The 16,907-nt window shown below is 70.1% G+C and overlaps 2 protein-coding genes across 6 annotated transcripts in view; one reads left to right on the plus strand and one right to left on the minus strand.

Moving 5' to 3' along the window:
* The window catches only part of SHMT1 (serine hydroxymethyltransferase 1), a 1,020,383-nt gene that overhangs the window by 510,729 nt on the left and 492,747 nt on the right, over positions 1-16,907 (plus strand). The gene's annotated exons all lie outside the window — the stretch shown is intronic.
* Positions 1-16,907, minus strand: part of RAI1 (retinoic acid induced 1) — a 117,991-nt gene that overhangs the window by 2,627 nt on the left and 98,457 nt on the right. For all 5 annotated transcript variants that reach the window (XM_084861487.1, XM_084861489.1, XM_084861488.1 and 2 more), the window contains 2 exons: positions 5,135-10,583; positions 2,372-2,465 (listed from right to left, as the gene is read on the minus strand). In XM_084861487.1, the coding sequence (XP_084717613.1) occupies positions 2,372-2,465; positions 5,135-10,567 (5,527 nt within the window). In that variant the 5' untranslated portion in view covers positions 10,568-10,583. The remainder of the gene's footprint in view (positions 1-2,371; positions 2,466-5,134; positions 10,584-16,907) is intronic.

Here is a 16,907-nt window from a genome sequence, read left to right on the forward strand (position 1 = left end):
CTCACTCTCCAAAGGGCTAAGCCCAGGCTCAGCCGCCGCACACAGCCCCCCCCCCAGACCGCCTGCGGCAGGAGTCGCCAGAAGCCAGGGGAGGAGGCTGCCCTCCCACAACCAGCCTGCTCAGCAGCCTCCAAGCCCGAGCCCGGCCCTGCCCGCTCGGTGCCTGCGCCGGGGAGCCTGCGGCCCAGCTGGCAAGGTGGCCCCAGCTTGCGTGTGGAAAGGCAGCCGTGGGGGTCCTGTCGCTGCCCGTCCTTGGGGTCCCGGCTCAGCCCTGACGTGGCGGTCCTTGAGGAGATCCGATGGGGCAGGACAGTGAGCGGGCAGCCCTGGGGCCGTGGTCTGAGCCTGACCCAGGTACCCGGAGCCCCCCGTGCCCCACGTGGCAGACCCGGGTCGGGCAGGCGTCAGGCGCTGACAAAGGCTGCCAGCCCCCTCCTCCCAGCTCCTTGCCAGCCGAGCTGCCATGGCCCCAGGGCCACCTCCCGTGCCCGAAGCCCTCACCTGCTGGCTCTGACTGCTGTGCCTGGGGTGCCCAGGGCTCCCGCTCCTCCTCTGTGCCCCACTCCCCTCCAGCCTGGCAGCCCCCCGTGCACGTCTGCAGACCCTCCGATGCCCCTGCGCGTGGGCGTGGCGCTGCCCTGATGCGCCGGCCTGTGCCGAAGGCTCCGCAGCTCCCGCCCCCCCGGCCGCCGGCTCTGGCTGCGGCTGCAGTGATGCGTCCCCGGCGGAGGCCACAGGAGCGGGAGGAGCGCCCGGCGGGCCCGAGGGCGTCCTGCGGAGCTGGCCCAGTGCGGGCCGGGGCCCGGTGAGCTTGGCTCAGCCTGCCAGGGGCCATGCCCTCCTGAGAAAGAGGAGGCTGGTGTCTGAGCAAGGACGCTGGCAGCAGTGCCTAATGCACTGTGGCACCCGCCTCAGCCGTGCCCGCCCCGGGAGGGTGGCCATCGGGCCCCGCCGCCTCTCCCTCCCCACACCCCGGCGTGGGCTCCCTGCCGGGTCTCTGGGACGCAGGTTCTACTGGACCCGGCAACCCTCCTCTCCTGCCCAGGTGCCCAGGGGACTGAGTGCCCGTCAGCTCTCCCTTCTGCCAGTGTCTCATCGTCCCAGCCCCAGCCCCTCCCGGTCGCACCGGGCTGCACAGAGCCCTCCCTTACTGAGCTCCTGTGAAGACTTCATTTGAAACAAATTCCATTGCTGCAGCCTGGCACAGACACCCCAATTCACCAGCTGTGCCCACCTGCCTTCCAAGCAAGGCTCACACGCTGCCTCCCCGTGGAAGCCCTCCTGGATTTCCCCGGCTCAGAGGAATGGATCTCCCACAGCACACACGCCCTCCCTCCTGCCTGGTCTCATAACTCTGGACAAGGACGGCGGCTTCCTGTCTGTCCCTCTCACAGGTGAGCTGCGAGGGGCTGGGTGTGCCGGGAGGAGAGCCACGCGGTGCGGAGAGCCAGGCACCAGGCCAGGGCTGTGCGCCCTGCGGCCAGGGCGAGGCCGTGTGGAGGTGAGGCCGTGCCGCAGGGCGGGTGCTCCGTTCCGAGGGGATGCAGCCTGCGCCTGCGCAGCTCTGCCCGCGGAGGAGGCCGTGTGCTGGAAGGGCAGGGTCTGAGGTAACTGGCTCGGTGCTGAGGGGAAGGTGGAGCCAGCCAGAAGCCCACGCCCCCTCTCCAGCTCCCCCGCCCCTGAGGAGGCCCCCCCCAGTCCTCTCTGTGTGCTCCGGCGGGGGGGGGGGGGGGGGGGGGCGCAGCGGCCTCCAGGGGAGGAGGGCAGTGGTCCCAGGTGCTGGGAGGTGCTCCACGTGGGGCCATGAGAACGTCACCCCTCGAGGCCAGAGAAGGCAGGCTACGGGGAGCGGGGGGTCAGGGGTCAGGGGTCAGGGGGCTGGCTCCAAACCGGGAGCGAGGCTGCACTGCTGGGCAGGTGCCCGTCTCAGGAAGGGCTGCACGGCCTCGGTTCACAGGGGGAAGCTGAGCACAGAGACCAGGGGCCTCGGGCTGGAGTCAGCCCCTTGGAGTGCGGCCTCATCAGGGCGGCTCCACCACAGCGTCTTCCTCTCACGGAGGAAGGCCTGGGAGGACCCTCCCGCTGCTCTGCCGGCTGTTCGGGGCCAGTTCCCACCCGTTCGGCTTCTGTTACTGAAGTCATCCTCCCTCTCCTCCGCCCGAGCTCCCATCCGCCCCACAGCCCAGCCCGGGCTCCCGCCCCGAGACCCGATCCGCCCACCCGGCAGCCGTGGCTTCGCTCTCCTCTTGTGCTTCGTCCCGAGCGGCCCTCAGGCTGCGGCTGGGGCTCCCTCGGGCCCTGGCTGCGGGGGCTCTGACGGGGGGTGGGGGGGCAGCGTTGGTCGGGGCGCGCCCAGGGCCCGGGCTCTCACCTGCGTCGCTGGCACACGGGTAGTGGTAGGTGTGCACGCATCCTTTGTGGCAGCAGCCGATGGTGGCCCCGGCCTCTTGGCAGCTGGCACAGGTCTGGTGAGGAGAGAGGAGGTGTGAGTGCCCGGAGGGCTGCTTACACATGGTTCCCGCCTCCAGCCCACAAGGCGGCCCCTGAAAACTCGCTGGCAGGAGGCTCGGACCCGGTGCGAGTGCCCCCGGGCGATCCCGCGCGGCCCTGGCTGCCGCCTCGTGGGGGCCCTTCCCGGACGGTGGGAGGGCCCACCTGTGGGCAAACAGGTGGCCTGGCACCACGCGCCACTCCCTCGGCCTCACAGATGGTCACGGCTATTCCGTGGGGACCCAATGCCCGGCGGACGGCGGGAGCTCCTGTGCCGGCCGGCGGAGTGGCCTGGGGCGGGCTCCTGGAGGCGGAGGCGGAGGCGGAGGCGCGGGGACCACACGCCGCCCCCTTGCCGGCAGCCAGCTCCGGGCTGGGAGCCAGGCCCCGGGGACGAGCCTGGCCTCCCTGGGACCAGGGCGGAGCCGCCCATCTCCAGGGGCGGCCACGATGGGTCTCAAAGCTGTGGTCTGCGAGCCGGGCTGCCCCCACGCTGCCGGGAAAGGTGACCGGGCAGGACGGCCTGGCCGGGGGCGGGGGGGGGGGGGGGGGAGAGACTTGGAAGTGAAGCAAAATCTGGGGCCTGGGGAGGGACAGTGGGGCCCCAAACCGGGCAGGCTGTCTAGGCCACAGGCTGGGGGGGGGGGGGGGTGTTCAGGGGCGAGGCCGGGCGGAGGCCGTGCCCGTCGCTCAGTTGCTGACACAGAGCTACAGCTTACCAAGTGCCAGGTGTGCCCGGGCCACCTCACCCGTTACCTACGAGCTCAGAGGCTATATGCCTGGGGCACACAGCGCATGACAGCTGGGCTGGTAAGACCCCCGCCCTAGGGCTGGCTGCAGAGCTGGGTGGGTGAGGGGGTCCCAGCCCAGCCGCTGGGGCCAGCAGGGTCAGGGGGAGGGGCCCTCTGTGCCAAGTGGGAGAGGCTGCTTCACACCGGCCTCTGCTGGGCAGCCCCCCTGCCAATTCCTACCCCCCGGGGCGATGAGGCAGGCATGGAGGCCCCAGACCCGGCCCACGTCCAGCGCCCAGGCCCTCGGTGCTGGGATGGGCAAAGGGGAAGCCGGGCTCCTCGGCGGGCCGCCCGGCAGGCTGGGGCAGGTGTGTTAGATGCGGAGTGAGGAGGGACGGGGGGAGGGGGGCCCGCAGCAGGCGCCCAGGGGGAGGCCGAGGGCCAGCTGCCGCCTCCCCGGCCGGACTCAGGGCCGGACCGCAGTTCTGAGCAAGGCTGGGCCGCGCACACCGGGCCGGTCCGGGAGGTGGCATGCAGGGCTGGGGCAGGAGTCATGTGTTTCCCGGGAGGGGTCAGAGGTGAAGTGTCCCTGGACCACAGCCTGCTCCTCCCGAGAAGGGAGGCGAGCGCTGACCGCCTGCCGGCTGTGGGCACGGGCTCTCGAAGGCAGTGCCGTGCCCGGTCACACTCCCTCGGCAAGCTGGGACCGCGGCACCCCGCTGCGGGGAGGCAGGGGCCGAGGGGGCCCTGGCCCTGCCTGTCTGTCTCCCACGGGTGCTGCTTCAACCAGCCAGCCCCGGCCCGCTCCAGGAGGGGGTGCGGTGGGGTGCAGGGCCGGGCCTGAGGCTGGAGGCCGGGACGGACTGCAGGAGCTGGGGGAGCGGAGGCCAGACGGCGGGGGGAGGTCACGCTGAGGGGAGGGTGCAGGGCTGGCCGCAGCTGCAGCCGCAGGGAGTGCGGCCTGCTGGGCAGTGTCCTCGGTGAGGATGGAGGCCGGGGCGGGCCTCTGGGAGCAGCCGCCTGTGTCCCCACGCCGGGCGGCCAGGCACAGAAGCGCGGCAGTGGGCCCACAGCCAGCGGTGGCACAAGGGGGCGGCAGAGAGCAGGTGAGCAGGGGGTGAGGGCAGGCTGCGTGGAGGCGGCGAGGAGAGAGGCGAGGGCCCAGGGCTGGGGCAGGAGCTCAGCCGCAGGGAGAGGATGCTGAGCCCCAGGCCGGGCCCAGGTGCCTTCTGCCGACCGCTGCCAGCCTCCCGTGCCCTCTGCAGCCCTCGGGGGGAGTGTGAGCAGCCCGGGCACCCCGAGCATCACCCCGAGGGGCAAGGCTCCCGCCGCTGCCCCTAGTCCCAGCCCAGGAACGGCAGGCCGGGCGTGGCTTGTGTAACCTTCACCGCCCGGAGAGGCTGGGCACGGCCAGGGGACGCCGAGCGGCAGTGATGGGACCGGAACCGAGATGTCAGCCCAGGAGCGCTGAGCACCGCTTATGAGGCCCTGGACCTGCCCGGGGGCCCGCAGAGGGCACACCCCGTCTCATGTTGTCTGAGGGGCTTGTCCCCGAGCCCCCACCCGCTGCCTGAGTGCTGGAGCCAGGGGAGCCTGCTCTGAGGGCACCCTGACATTCAGTTCGAAGTGCCCACATCTGGGCCTCAGCCTGGGCTGGCTCCATGAGTGGGGCGGCGGGCCCAGAGCTGGGGGGTGCCAGGCGAGTGTGCAGGGCACCGGGCGGGGAGGCAGCGGGGCCGCGGCGGCGAGCCTGGGACAGGGCGGCAGTGCGCGGCTCTGCCGCTGCTCCAGCGCCAGCTCCTCGCGCACTCGGTCACGTGCTGTGTGGCCCGTCGTGGCGCTGGCGAGGCAGGGCGCCCTGACTGCCTGTCCTGTGGGACCTGAGCCCCCCACCCGGCGGGCTGGCCTCTTACCATGTCCAAGGCCACCTTCATGGCCTCCTGCAGCCCAAAGAGCTTCCCGGCCACCAGGTAGACCCCACCCGTCCACACGGCGCAGGCCTCGTGCACCCAGTGCTCCTGCGTGTCCCCGCCGGGCTCGGCCGGGGCCTCCTTGCTGCACTCGTGCTTGCGGGTCTTGTCGGCAACCGGGGCCGCCTCCTCACCGCCATCCCCTCGCCCGTCACAGCAGTAGCAGCTCTGCAGCCGCCGGGACAGGCCCCGGGCGCTGGTGCGCAGGGTACCCTGCTTGGCTGGGTCGGCGGGGCCGTCGGGCCTGGGGGCTTTGCCGGCGGCCGCACACTCGAGGCCCTTGAGTGTTCTCTCGAGGGGCGGGGGGGCCTCCTCGCAGGCGCCCTCCGGCCGCGCCTTCTCCTTGAGTTTTGGCTTCTTTTTGGGGAGGCAGTGCTCGGGGTAGTAGGGCCCACAGAGGTCCCCAAGGTCCTTGAAGTTGGCGGGGTTTTGGCAGAGGCAGCAGACAAGGCAAGAGGTACTGAGGGCCTTGGCGACCACGGGCCCCAGACGCATGGTGGAGGAGAGGGGCAGGGAGGGCCGGGGCTGCGGGGCAGAGCCTCCCGGGGGCGTGGCCAGGGAGGCCCCCGCCGCGTCCAGGGAGGGCGAGGGCGTGGCCGCGGCGGCGGCGGCGGCGGAAGGCTTCCCGTGGGGCTGGGGCTCCTCCCCGGGGGAGTTGACCACAGTGCACACGGTGGTGAAGGCGTCTCGCTTCTCCACCCGCACGAAGGGCGCGAAGGCCGGGGCGCGGCTGTCTGCCCGCAGCCGCTTGCAGGAGGAGACGTACTTGAGGCGGATCTCGGGCTCGGCGGGATCCAGGGGCAGCACCTGCTGCTGCCGCCGCCGCTTGGCGCGCCCCTTGCAGGGCGAGGAGCTGGCGTTCTTGGCGCGGCCCCGAGGGAGGCGCTTCCGCTTGGAGTAGCTGCCGCAGTTGGCGTGGCCCGGCTGCTTCTGCGCCCTCGCCTGGGGCTGGCAGGGCCTGCTCTCGGGGGGCTGGGGGGCCGGGCCCAGCTCCTCCGCCTTTGGCTTCTTGCTTCCGCCCCCCGGGCTGTCCTCGCCGCCGCCCTGCATGCTGCTGGCCCTGTCTCGGGGCGCCAAGAGCAGAGCAGGGCCTGCGTGGGGCTGCTTCTCCGGGGGGCCTCTGGGGAGCCCCAGAGCGCCAGCCCTGCCTTTCCTGCTTCTTTTCTTCGGCGCCGGGGCAGTCCTCCTGAGGGGCAGGGCCTCTGCGGACACCAAGTCCTCGGTGCTGAAGCAGTCCGTCGAGGACAGTTTCTTGCTGTTTAAGAGTTTGCCTTTTAAGGATCTGTTGGCTGGATTTCTGCAAAACAGGTCGGCCCCCGGAGCTGCCAGGAGCTTCTGCCCGGCGGCCACACCCAGGAGGCCGCCCGCGCCCCCCGGGCTGCCCCTGGCGCCCCTGAGCCCGGGGTCCTTCTCGGGGAGGGGCGGGCTCAGCGGGCTGCCGGGCGCGGCCCCTGGCGCTCTGCACGCCGCCCTCTTCAGGCCGGGCGAGGTGATCTTCTGCACGATGGCCTCCAGCTTCAGGCCCCGGCCCTTCCGGGGCGGCAGCACCTTGGTCTTCACGGCCCCCTGGCCGGCCGCCCGCGAGGCCGACTCCGGCCCGGCGTCCGGGGCCTCCGGGGGCGGGGGCTTCGGGGTGAGCTCGCCGGAGCCCTTGGCGGGCTTGGCCTTCTTGGGGGAAGACAGCCTCCTGAAGAGGGTGGGGGGGCCCTCGGCCTGCTCCTCCCTCAGGTCCCCCCGGCCGCCGGCATCGCCGCCGCCGCTCCGCAAGGCCAGGTTCCGCCTCTTGGCGGGGACCGGCGCCAGGAAGGCCGACTTCCTCTTGAGCGCGTGCAGGGGTCGCTCGGAGAGCTTGCCGCCCGCGCTGGGCTTGGGGGCCCTCGCCCGCTGGCTGGCCCGGCCCTCCTTCTGGGAGTTGCCGGCGACCTTGAAGGTGGCAGACAGGTGGCTGTTGGCGTGGAGCCTCTTGGTGGCGCGGCAGCCGGGGACCCGGCCCTCCGCGGGCCGCCGCTTGCAGGGGAAGGCCTCGGGGGCCTTGCTGCGGGACCGCAGGATCATGGCGCGCTGGTCTCGGCCAGGCGCGCCGGGCGAGTCCGTCTCCTTGGTCTTGGAGCCCAGGGGGCTGCTGTCGGAGGCCACGGGCAGGGCGGCCGGGTTGCTGGGGCTGGACGCCGCCTTGGGGGAGGGCTTCCCCACCCGCTTGCCGGACTTGAAGGCGGCGCGCTGCTTGCCCCCCAGCTTGTCCGGGGGGGCGGGGGTGGTGGTCAGCCCGGGGGGCCCCGGGGTGCGGGGCTCACTCAGGGCCGTGAAGGAGCGGGTGCACATCCTGGGGAGCCCTTCCGAGGCGCCCCGGCCTGGGGCCCCCGCCCCTTCCATCTGCCCCTGGGGGGGGCCCGTGCAGGATTCCGGGAGCAGGAAGTCCTTGGGCAGCACCGGCGCCCGGCACGGGGAGTCCTCGGCCTCAGGCAGCCCCCGGTGCACCCGCCGGCTCCGCAGGCTTTTGCCCCGGGGCACGGGCTCCCGCTTGGCGATGGGCGCCTCGGGGACCGCGGGCGGGTTCGGCTTCTGGGCCAAGGCGGCCTCGGGGGCCAGCGCGGCGGGGTCCCCCGGGGCCAGCGCCACGCCGGGCCCCTCTTCCCCGGGCTTCATGTGGGACAAGGAGGCCTCGAACCAGCTCTGGACCTTGGACTCGGCGCCCACGGTGGGACCCAGCAGGAGGACGGACTCTCCGGAGAGCGGGCAGGGGGAGCCCCAGCCGGCCTTGGGGTCCAGCGCCTCCTCCACCTCCTCCTTGGTGCACATCAGCGGCGCCTTGGGCGACAGCGGGTCCTGCGCGCCGGGCCGCTGCCCGGGGCTGCCCAGGAGCTCGCACAGGGACGAGTACTCCTCCTCGGCCTCCAGGTCCTCCTTCCTGCCCGGGGCCGGCAGCAGCGGCAGGTCCCCGAAGTCCGCGGCCGCGCAGCAGTGCCGGCCGGCCTCCAGCCAGGCGTCGGCTTTGCCCACCTCGGGGCACTGCAGCAGCCCGCCCACCTCCTCCTTCACCCCGCCCGCCTCCTCCTGCGCGGCGTCCGGGGGCGCCGAGGCCTGCTCCCCGGGCTCCTCCTCCCGGAAGCCCAGGCAGGCCGAGGCCTCGTGGGCGCTGTCCGAGCCGGCGCCCTCCGAGGCCGTGCCGCCCTGCTCCAGGGCCTTGGGGAGCTCGCTGGGGTGCAGCCCCCAGCGGGGACACGCGTCGCCCAGGTTCTCCTCGGGCCAGGAGAAGGGGTCGGTGCCGTCCGCGGGGCCGGGGGCCGCGTCGGGGAAGCAGTCGAAGGCGGCGGCGGGGCCGGGCCCGGGGCCGAAGGGGAGCGGGCCGGCGGGCTTCTTGGGGTCCGGGGCGCCGACGCCCGCGGGAGGGTCGTCGAACAGCCCCGGGCCGAAGTCCTTGGCGCTGCCGCCCTTGTCCAGCGGCAAGGCCTCGGGCCCGGGCCCCGGCTCCCCCGGCCGCGGCCAGGCGCCCTTGGCCACGGGGTCCAGGCAGGCGCCGTGGCCCTCCAGCGCGAAGGGCTTGCCGGCTTCCTTGGCGAGGCCGGGCAGCGGGGCCCAGGCCTTGTCGGCCTTCTCGCCGATGGCCTCCTGCAGCCCCAGGATCTCGGAGGCCAGGTCCTCCTGGGCCAGGGCGCTGAGCAGCAGCCGCGGGCAGTCCTGCTCGCCCGCCACGAACTTGGAGAAGCTGTCGAGCGGCAGGCCGCCCTGCAGGCTGTGGAAGGAGTCGTCCGACTTGGTGGACATGTCGTCGGGCGAGGTCACGGAGCAGGTGGACACGGACTCGGGCTTGGCCTTGGCGCCGCCGCCCCGGGCGGGGCTGCCGCGGGGCTGGCCGCAGTACAGGAAGCCGCGCTCCAGCGGGTCCTCGGAGCCGCTCAGGTAGTCGGCCTCGGGCGGCTCGGCGTGGCCGGACTGCGGCGTGCCCGCCTGCTCGGCCGGGAAGCCGCTGCCGTCGGGGCTGCGGTGCTGGCCGCGGTGCGGCTCCGGCGTCCGGGCCGCCGGGCTCTTGGCGGCCTTCCGGTGCGGCGCGGCCCTGGAGAGCAGCAGCTGCTGGACGGTGCTGGAGATGCTGGCCACCTGCGAGGTGAGGGCCGTGAGGCTCTGCAGGCTGAGGTCCGACAGCAGGCTCTCGGGGAGCTTGTCCTTGGGCAGCGGCTTGCAGTTGCCGGCCTGGGCGTCCGCGGCGCCGGCGGCGTCGGTGGGGGACGGGTTGAGCAGGGGCATGAAGTGGCTGTGGTCGGCGACGCCCGCGGGGAAGGCCCCGGTGCCCAGCGGCTGCTGGCTGAAGGGGAAGTTCTCGAGGTTGGGCATCAGCGGGGACGGGGTGGAGCTGTAGGAGGGCGAGCGGCCCATGGAGCGTGCGGGCGAGTGGCTGGCGCCGGGGCTGAAGGGCTGGTAGTACTGCTCCGGGGTCCTGAGGGCCGCCTCCGGCTGGCAGTAGCCCGGACCTTGCTGCCCGTAGTGTTGGTACTTGGCGAGGTTTTGGTAGTGGAGGGTTTCCTGAGCGTGGTGGCGGCTCTGAAGGGCTTGCTGCGGCGGCGGCTTCTGCTGGTTGTAGCCGAGGCGGCCGGGCTGATAGGCGTGCAGGCTCTGGGCGCCCGGCCCCGGGGCCAGGCCGGCGCCGGCAGCCAGCGGCCGGTCGTGGGGCTGGGCCGGCGGCCCCGTGCAGCTCTTGTAGGAGTGGGTGCCCTGCGCGCCGCCCTGGCCGGCCGGGGGGTAGGCGGAGGAGCCGGCGAAGGAGGGCGACTGCGGGACGAAGTGGCTGCCCGGGGCGAAGGGCAGCGGCGAGGCGAGGTCGTTCTGCAGCTTCTGCCTCTGGAGCTTGGGGTAGGCCAGGGGCGGCGGGGGCTGGGGCTGGGGCTGGGCGTGCAGCGCGTGAGTCCGGAAGGGCAGCTGGGCGCCCTGCTCCGCGTACGGCCTGCCCGGGGGCACCGCTGTCTTCTTCATCAAGTTCTCGTCATATTTGCCCACCCCCCCTGACAGGGGCTGCGGCTGGGGGGCCGGCGGCTGGGGGGCCCCCCAGGCCTGCAGCCTGTCCTCGCCCGCATAGCGGCCCGGGTACGGGCTGCCGTCCTGGAGGCCGTAGCCGGAGAGGGCAGGCCTCCCCTGCAGGACCTGCTGCGCGGGCAGGCCCTTGCCTCCGCGGGCAGCGCTGGCGGCTGCGCCGGCCCCGCCCTCGTAGCCCGGGTAGGGCTGCGGGCTGTAGTAGTCCTTGGCCAGCAGCCGCTGCCGGTCACAGCTCAGCCCGGCCTGGCTCGGCGGCCTGTAGTCCTCCAGGCGCGGCGTCTCCTGTGAGGTCTGCTGGTAGCTCTGCTGTTTGCCATGGAAACCGCACCTTTCTCGGAAAGACTGCATGACTTGGGCTGGTTATCTGGAACAGAGAAGGGGCCGGAGCGGGGTGGGGAGGGGAGGCGGGCACGGAAGGGGCGGGGGAGAGCGAGTCAGATGGCCATTTCCTCTCACCACAGAGGACCTGCCTGCCCCCCGCAGCCAGCCTGCCCCCGCAGCCAGCCTGCCCCCCACAGCCAGCCTGCCCCCCACAGCCAGCCTGCCTCCCCGCAGCCAGCCTGCCTCCCCCCGCTCCGAAAGCCCCCTCGCCTGCGCCCGCCCAGCGGCACACACCGGCTCGGTGCAGGGAGGGCTGTGCCATTCCCACCCACCTCCTCGGCTGAGCCAGGCCCAGTGGCTGCCCTCCAAGGGAAGAGGTGCAAACCCAGCTGCCCGACCCCCCAGGTCACCGGGGGATCCCCATTCTTTCCCCGCACCCTTTCCCGAGCTCCAAATCACTCCACACAGCCACTCCCGCCCCCGCGCCCGGCCGCTGCTCCTGGAGTCCAGCCTCAGCCAGTACACCGTCAGCAGCCCCGCCAAGGGCCGAGCCAGGAGCAGGAAGGCTGCCCTGCCGAGAGGCTGCCACACACGCGTGCACACACACCGTGCACACAGCCACCCGGAACCCGAGGAACTTCCAGCAGCGTCCATCAGGGGCCTCTGAGCCACTGTGGGCGTCACCCCCTTCCCTGACCCCCAGGAGTGCAGGGCGGGCACCGCCTCCTGTTTGTGATGTGATAGCGGGGAACGGACTGCGTGGCCCAGAGTGAGGAGTGCATGCTAATGGGGACAGAACCCAAGTTCCACATGCACGTGTGTGCTCGCGTGTGTGCACGCAAGTGTGTGCGCGCGCGCGCGTGCTCGTGTGTGCTCACGTGTGTGCACGCACATGTGTGCGTGTGTGCACACGTGTGCTCGTGTATGTGTGTGTGTGTGTTTGCGCTCGCGAAACAGCCCAGGCCCTCCTGACAGGCCCCTTTGGCCTCCACAGGGTCAGGGCCAGGCCACACCAAGCCCAGAGCCCATCTGTTTGTGATTTCGGGGGCTGGGCCCTGGCGGGTCTAGCCTGCCCCAAAGCAGGTTCCGGGTCAGGAAGTGACCCTGGGGCGAGGGTCCTGGGCAGAGGAACTGGGCTCACAAACAGACCAGCCTTCGGCGCCTGGGGGCCTGGTTCCCCCAGAGGCCCTGCCCAGAGGGAGGCGAGGAGCGCTCCAGGCTGGGGAGCCCAGGAGCTCGGATTCGGGGCTGGGGGTTGGAGGCGGGGGAAGGGGACAGGAAGACCCTGACTCAGCGCGGCCTGCACATCCTAGGTCTCCACCGAAAGGGGTGTCCTGCCTGGGCGGCAGGAGAGGCAGAGGCACAGAGCACCTCGGGCGGGGAAGGGACATGCCGGGGGAGGAGGGGAGGATTGCAGTGAGCGGAGGGGCTGCCCCGAGGCCCGCTCGCCCTCCTCTTCTCCAGGACGTGACCTGGCCGCCGCCCTCACCCCCTGCGGGCGCTGGCCACGCGAGCCGGCAGCCAGACTGCCCCGCGCCCGCCCCGCCCCGCCCTCCGGCAGCTGGTGCTGGCTCAGCTGGGGACCGGGCTGCAGAGGGGACCGTGTCCGTGCGAGCGCCTGCCCCCCAGGCCCGGCAAAGCCAGACGCCTCTGGCCTCCCCGATTCATCTCCGGCGCCCAACAATGGAGACGCGTCTGCCCTCCGGCCGCTGCCCTCCCGTCTCCGGTGCCAGCGTCACACCCCACAGCGGTGCTGCCACGGCCAGCCCAGGAGCGGGGCAGAGCTCGGTTCTGGCTGGACCTCCTGACCCACCCGCTGAGGATGCCCACCAGGTGGCCCCTCCGTCCGCTGGCTGCTCCCCAGCAGCGGGCCGGGGGCGGAGGCCCCCCTGCACCCCGGCGCTGCCGCCCCACCCCCACGCCGCCGTGAGCCCAGATGCGCCAAGCTGAGCCGGGGAAGGCTGCTCCCGCGTATCTGCACGGATTCCATCTCGCTTTATTAGTCCCAGGTCGCTCTCATTTCCTGCTGTGTCCTGTGGATGTCATTAGCATTTCTGCAGCTCGTGTTTTCTTCCCGTTCTCCAAAACGCATGGCCAGGAACATTATTTACCGGGAGCGTGCTCCGGCGGCCCCTCCCCCGGCGACCCCCTCCCCCGCCCCGCTCTAATCAGTCCGGCCGCCGCTCCTCATTCAGCCGCTGCACTGCGGGCGGCTCCCGTCCACAGCGGCTGATGTGGGGCGAGCATCTATCTCTGACCAAAGACAGTTCAATTAAAACGCGAAAGCCCAGCGCCTGATGGAGAACGCAGCCGAGAACGCTCACCCAACACCCACCTCCAACCCCAGCTGCCAGGCGGGCAGGGACGCGGGAACAAAGCATGGCACCGGCGGTGCTGCTCAGAGACGCGGCTCTGCCAGGAGAGACAGGGCTCTGCATCTCTAAGAGCTGCCGGGGGCTCTGCTATCAATCGTTATGATTAGGATTACTTTTCGAGAACACTAGGAAAGACAAGGGAAGAGGCCGGCAGAGGCCCCCTTGACAGAAAAACCTTTGAACTTGGGAAAGGAGCAGAGCAGGGCAGACTGGGGTTTGACCTCTGTGGGTTCGGCTGGAGAGACAGGGTGGGGTTGGGAGCCCACCCCCTAACACATCCTCCTAGGTCTCCTGGTCCAGCCCCGCTCCCCGCCTCTTCTCCCAGCCACGAGGTCCGGCCTTGCCTCTGACGGAGGGAGGAGAGGTCCGCCGTGCACATCGCGCTCCTGACAACTCCCGGCCCCGGTCTGCCGGCCGCCGGGGAGCGGCCCGCAGGGGGCGTGCACGGAGCCGGCTCAGGGTCCAGCCCTCGCCTCCAGGGCCACAGGAGTCCCCTCATGGCTCCCCAGCCACTGACACATCACCGGGGGAGAGAGGGCTGGGGCGTGAACAGACCCTCCTACGGGGCAAGGCCAGTGGTCCTCAGCCCTCAGGGCCTTTGCAGCAGCTGGCCACAGCAGCCCCTTCAGGCAGAGACCCCCTGGGTGCTGCAGGGTGAGGGCCCCTGGCGGAGCGCCTCCAGGAATGCTGCCGTTTTCCAGAAAGCGGTGAGATGGAGAGACCTGTGTGAGCACCCCAAGGCCCTCTGTGCCCTGCAGCCGAGCCCTGCCCGGAGCAGGTGGGCACCCTCACTGCACCCACAAGAATTCCCATTGTGGCCTGGCCGGTGACCCCGTGGATAGAGACACGCCGGGTGGCAGGCTCGATCCCCCGGGTGGGGTGTGCAGGAGGCAGCCAATCAGTGATTCTCTCTCATCGTGGATGTTTCTATCTCCATTTTCCTCTTTGAAATCAATAAAAATATTTTTTAAAAATGAAAAAAATTCCCACTTTAGAGGCGGCACCTGGGATGACAGCAGGTGAGCGGGGAGTGCACTGGTGCCCACGCCCCAGGTCCCCTCTGCAGCCAGGCCGGCCGCCAGGTCCGGCCGCTTCTCCGCACGGAGCCAGACCCTCAGGGAGGCCCGCTGTGGGCACCGGTGGCTGTGCCGCCTGCGGTCAGCACGGCAGCCAGAGAGGCCGCTCCAGAGCCCGACCGCGGAGCCCCCAGGTGGGGCGCAGCCAGGAGGCTGGCCGGTCTTCCTGAGACACAGGGACGGTGTGAGACAGCAAAGGGAGAGACAGAAAGAGAAACCGAGAGAGAGAGCAAAGAGGGAGAGGAGGACAGAGTGGGAGGAGGGCAAAAGGGAGTGGGGGGGGGGAGAAGGCAGAAGGCTGGGGAGCCGTTTTGCTCCCCTGCATTCTCATTTGCAGCTGCAGGAAGAATATATATATTTTTAAAATATATTTTATTGATTTTTTACAGAGAGGAAGGGAGCGAGATAGAGAGCTAGAAACGTCGAGAGAGAAACATCGACCAGCTGCCTCTTGCACACCCCCTACTGGGGATGTGCCCGCAACCAACGTACATGCCCTTGACCGGAATCGAACCTGGGACCTTTCAGTCCGCAGACCGACGCTCTATCCATTGAGCCAAACTGGTTTCGGCAGGAAGAATACTTTTAAACCCAACCCATTCAGGCCCGGGAACAGGAAGGGGGAAGTCCCGCAGTGAGGAAGCGAGGGTGACAAGGGGGCGCTCAGAGGAGCTGAGGGGCCGTGAGTGGCGGCGTGAGCACCGGACAGACCTCCTTAAAATGGCAACACCCGCCAGGCTGGCCGCTGGCCGCGCGGCTGTTTTGAACCCTAACGGCCTGGTGTGAATTGGGGAAAGGGAGGCGTTTTCAAGGACCCACAAGACCAGCAGCCCAGAGCCCACAGGCTTTGGGCCAGGGGGGGTATGGGCCAGGGTCTAGTGATGGGGGGGGGGGAGGCAGAGCCAGAGGAAGGAATCCCAGAGAGCAGGCAGCCCCCACCCCGAAGCATGGCCTCCTCAGACCGTCCCTCCCCAGCAGCACTGGGCGTGCCCTCTCCTCACTCACGCGCCGAGCCCGGGGAGGCCGCCCGGGAGGTGGTGCCGGCTGGACCCTGGGCGCAGGCACTGCAGTGAGTGGGAGGGGAAGCCGCAGGCCACCCCAGGTCAGGGAGCCCGGGGAGGCGCCTCTGGAGGGGCCTGAACCGGAGCAGAGGCTTCTGGACTCCACAGATGCTGGGCAGCCCTCCTGGGAGCCTGCCCGGGCACCTCCTGCGAGGACAGAGGCGGCGGAGCAGGCACCTACGGCCCCCGATGAGGTCCTCCCTCGGTCCAGCCACCGAGGACGCCTCGTGGTCCTCCGACGCTCCGGGGCCGGGGCCGGTGACGCTGCGACAGTTCGGAAGCTTCCTGTCGGCAGGAAACCACCTCCCACTCGGTGATGGAGGGCCCAGCCCCACCAGGGACTCTCTGGGTGCGGGGCCAACGAGCCCCCAGGCTTGAGCCACGTAAGCCGGAGGCGTCCAGTCTGGGGGAGGGACAGCTGGCCGCAGGGCCGCCCGGCTGTGAGCGCTGGGGGCGGGGCTCGCAGGGGGAGCAGGAAATCCCCAAAGCAGCTGAGCTGGCGGGAGAGCTCACCTGTTGGCAGCTCAGACTTACCCGGCTCTGGTGGACAAAACTGTTTTTAGAGTTTTATTCTAAAGAACATCAGCACTTCTCCGTCTGTCAAAACAAGGGAAAGACTAGGAGGATGGGGCCAGCTGCTGGGATGCAGACACTAGGGCTGGGGGCTCTGGGGCCCCACCCATTCTGGGCCCCAGGCCAGCAAGATCAAGAGGCGACCCGCAGAGGGGCCCCAGACCGCCCTCTTCTGACCCCCCCACTCCCAGGCCGGCCTTGCAGGCTACTGCACCCCATGGCTGAGCTCGGGCTGCCTGCTGGCTGGGAGGAGGCAGCGGCCACCTCTCCCCCGGTCTTGTCCTCGTCACCCCATGTGCCCGGAGACCAGGCCTTCCCCACACTGGTCTGGCTGCTGACTGACGCCCGGCCTTGCGTGAGCTTTTTCATCTCCGGCCTCAGGCCCTTCGCACCTGCTCCTCCGCTGTGGAACAGCATCCTCACCCGCTGCGGGCCCGCCCAGAGCCGCTGCCCCGCCTCAGGCAGCTGCCCCGGGCAGTGCTGACCGCACCTCCTGCTCTCCGAGCTCAGCTCCTTCAATGAGCCACGTGGCCAGCGGCTGGCTCGGCACTGGTCCCTCCTCGGTAACAAAGGTTCTGTGAGCGCAGGGTTTTGGTTTGTTTTGTTCACAGCGATACCGCCGTTGCCCATAGCGATGAGTATTGGTTAAGGAGTGTGTGGTGTGCATGGGCCTATGGGAATATCCGAGCGAGCGGCCGTGGCGGGCAGAGCACCTCTGGGTGGGGACAGGGATCCGTGGCCACAGCCCCGCACCCACCCAGCAGCCCCGGGTCACTGTGAGTGAGGTGGGCAGGCGAGGGGAGGCACTGAGGGGTCTGGTCACAACGAAAGTGCGGGGAGCCCCACTCCCCCCGGGGACCGCAGCCTTATGGGAATGAGGGCCCAGGAGTCAGAACTTGAATGTTTTCCTTTAAAACGCCAGAAATCAGAATTTCATAAAAAGTAAATCTTTTTTTAAAATGTTATCAACCGCCGAAACCGGTTTGGCTCAATGGATAGAGCGTCGGCTTGGGGACTGAAGGGTCCCGGGTTCGATTCCGGTCAAGGGCATGTACCTTGGTTTCGGGCATATCCCCAGTAGGGGGTGTGCAAGAGGCAGCTGATCGATGACTCTCTCTCATCAATGTTTCTAACTCTGTATCTCTCTCCCTTCCTCTCTGTACAAAATCAATAAAATATATTTTTTTAAAAAATGTTATCAACCAAGTAAAAAAGCTAACATGCCAGATTTCAAGCAAAGCTCCCAGGTGTCACCAGGTGTCAGAACTTCCATGGTCAGGGG

Source organism: Pipistrellus hanaki, assembly GCF_964339955.1.
Source record: "Pipistrellus hanaki genome assembly, chromosome: 16".
Taxonomy (NCBI): domain Eukaryota; kingdom Metazoa; phylum Chordata; class Mammalia; order Chiroptera; family Vespertilionidae; genus Pipistrellus; species Pipistrellus hanaki.